Here is a 2,075-nt window from a genome sequence, read left to right as displayed (position 1 = left end):
ACGCCTTGTTGATAATGGAAACAAGCTGCTGCCGGTCCACAAGATGTTAATCCATACATAGCGTGGCTTGGGTATCTGCTTTATTAATTTTAGGCATAGATTAGTGTCGTCACTTCAGAATCACTCATCTGGTTCTGTGTCTGTTTGGTCGCGGCAGGTGCAGCCTGCATCCAGTCCATAAGTATAATAAACAAAGCCATTTTATTTAAATGTAGCCTCTGTATGATTTTTTTTTTTAATATAGCTTAACTTTTATTTTTTTTTAAGTCACAGCAGTGCATCTGCCGGTTGTCTGACCATATGAATTGTACGTGATTTGCTCTTTAATCTGTGTGTAAACTTTACTGGTAAAATGAGGAGAATGATAAACAAATAACATTTATGATCACTTTATAATGTTTTGGCAAAGAAATGTAAGGAATTAAGCAGTGTTGACTGCAGGGAATTACCGAGGAAAGTGCCTGCTTATGCTCTGTGTACGTAAACTCTGTGCGTAATAAGACCGTGGATGAACGTTGGAGCTTTAATTTTTAAACATAATAAAACGCAACATTATCACAAACCTGCGCATACCAGCGTATAGACGCAGATGGTCCAAAGGGGCTCTTCCCATCTCCCATGGGCATGACCCCCCCTCCCCTCCCTCCACTCTCCCTGGTGTCAAACCATCATCACAATGGTATTGTGGCTTGTGTTCCCTCCCCTCTGACGCGCCGGATCCACATAAATAGGAGGCTCTCCAGCTCCTCGGCACACTTCAGCTCAGCCGCTCTCAAGAGCAAGTACCTCCTCAAAACAAAGCACATTCACAAAAGCCAGCGACATGAGTCCCAGCATCACCACCACCGAGGCCAGCCAGCCTCTGCCTGCGCGGTCCACCGTGGCACAGAGAAAACAAGCCAACGAACTCAGAAAGGTAAGAAGGGATTCAAACTGCGCAGCTTTCTTCATGGAAAGGTTTTCTGTCATGACGCTTATTTAAAGTACAGCTGAATAACGTAACATGTTTTTTTCCAGACTCTGAAACCTTTACTGGAGAAGAGAAGACGTGCCCGCATCAACGACAGTCTCAGTCATCTGAAGAGCCTGATTCTGCCACTTGTTGGCAAAGACAACGCACGCTACTCCAAACTGGAGAAAGCAGATATTCTGGAGATGACCGTGCGCTTTCTCAGGGATCTCCCTTCCTCCCCAGTCAAAGGTGAGCATCGTGTCTGTGATACGAAAAGCACACATTAGGTTATTATTCTTATTTCATCTGTTTCACGTCACAATGCAGCCGCTCATTAACCGTCTTCTTTTCCTTCCATCAGAGTCCGCAGACAGTTACAGAGAAGGCTACAAAGCCTGCCTCCAGCGCGTCTCCGCTCTGCTCCCTAAAACCAGCCTGGATCAAGACGCGTGCCAGCGGGTCAACGACTTCGTCCAGCAGTCCATGTCCACCACTGTCACACCAACCTGCCGAAACTGCTGCGCCCAGAGCTCCAGAGCTCTCCCTCAGATCCAGCAGAGACTCCAGAGTCTCAAATCCAGTTTCAGCTCCAGACTGGAGAGCCAGTCTCGCAGCAGCAGCAGCGCAGGGGCTCCCATTCGAGCGCAGCCAGGCGCGCAGCCTGTCAGCGCAACAATGTGGAGACCTTGGTAGTGTGTTATTTATTCTGCCTACATTTATTCTCTCTTTATATTTATATAACAGTAGTGTTTGTAAGCAATAAGAATTCTTGCTGTTTGATTGTGAATTCAGCATTTGAGTCAGTGAACGCCGCAGGGCTGGAGCACAGATCTTAAAGAAAGTCTCAGAACTTTTTTAAATGCAATCCTCTTTGGGGTTTCAGAGATATGGGTTGTAGACAACACTTTTGTAAACCCCAAGGGTTATTTTGTTTAAGGTTTGCACGATGGACTTAAAAGTATTTTGGTCTGTGCAAAAGAATAGACTGTAAACACTATGTGTTAAATAGGATTACCGGCATTTAAAAGTCATTGATTGCATGTAAAAGAACAAAGAACATGTTTTGTAACATTTCTACCGTTTTTGTCACTGACAAAATGTTTTCAATAAATATACATGAAAA

The 2,075-nt window shown here is 44.7% G+C and overlaps 1 protein-coding gene across 1 annotated transcript; it reads left to right on the top strand.

Annotated features, from left to right (window-relative positions):
- The first annotated feature begins 770 nt into the window (after positions 1 to 770).
- Positions 771 to 1,657, top strand: LOC114438885 (transcription factor HES-2-like). The gene is made up of 3 exons (XM_028410515.1): positions 771 to 916; positions 1,018 to 1,201; positions 1,314 to 1,657. Exons 1-3 carry the CDS (start codon positions 824 to 826, stop codon positions 1,643 to 1,645), a joined length of 609 nt encoding a protein of 202 aa, XP_028266316.1. The 5' UTR covers positions 771 to 823; the 3' UTR covers positions 1,646 to 1,657.
- The last annotated feature ends 418 nt before the right edge of the window (positions 1,658 to 2,075 follow it).

Source organism: Parambassis ranga, chromosome 7, assembly GCF_900634625.1.
Source record: "Parambassis ranga chromosome 7, fParRan2.1, whole genome shotgun sequence".
NCBI classification, from domain to species: domain Eukaryota; kingdom Metazoa; phylum Chordata; class Actinopteri; family Ambassidae; genus Parambassis; species Parambassis ranga.
The sequence above is the reverse complement of the archived record's forward strand: the minus strand, read 5'-3'. Positions and strand labels throughout refer to the sequence as shown.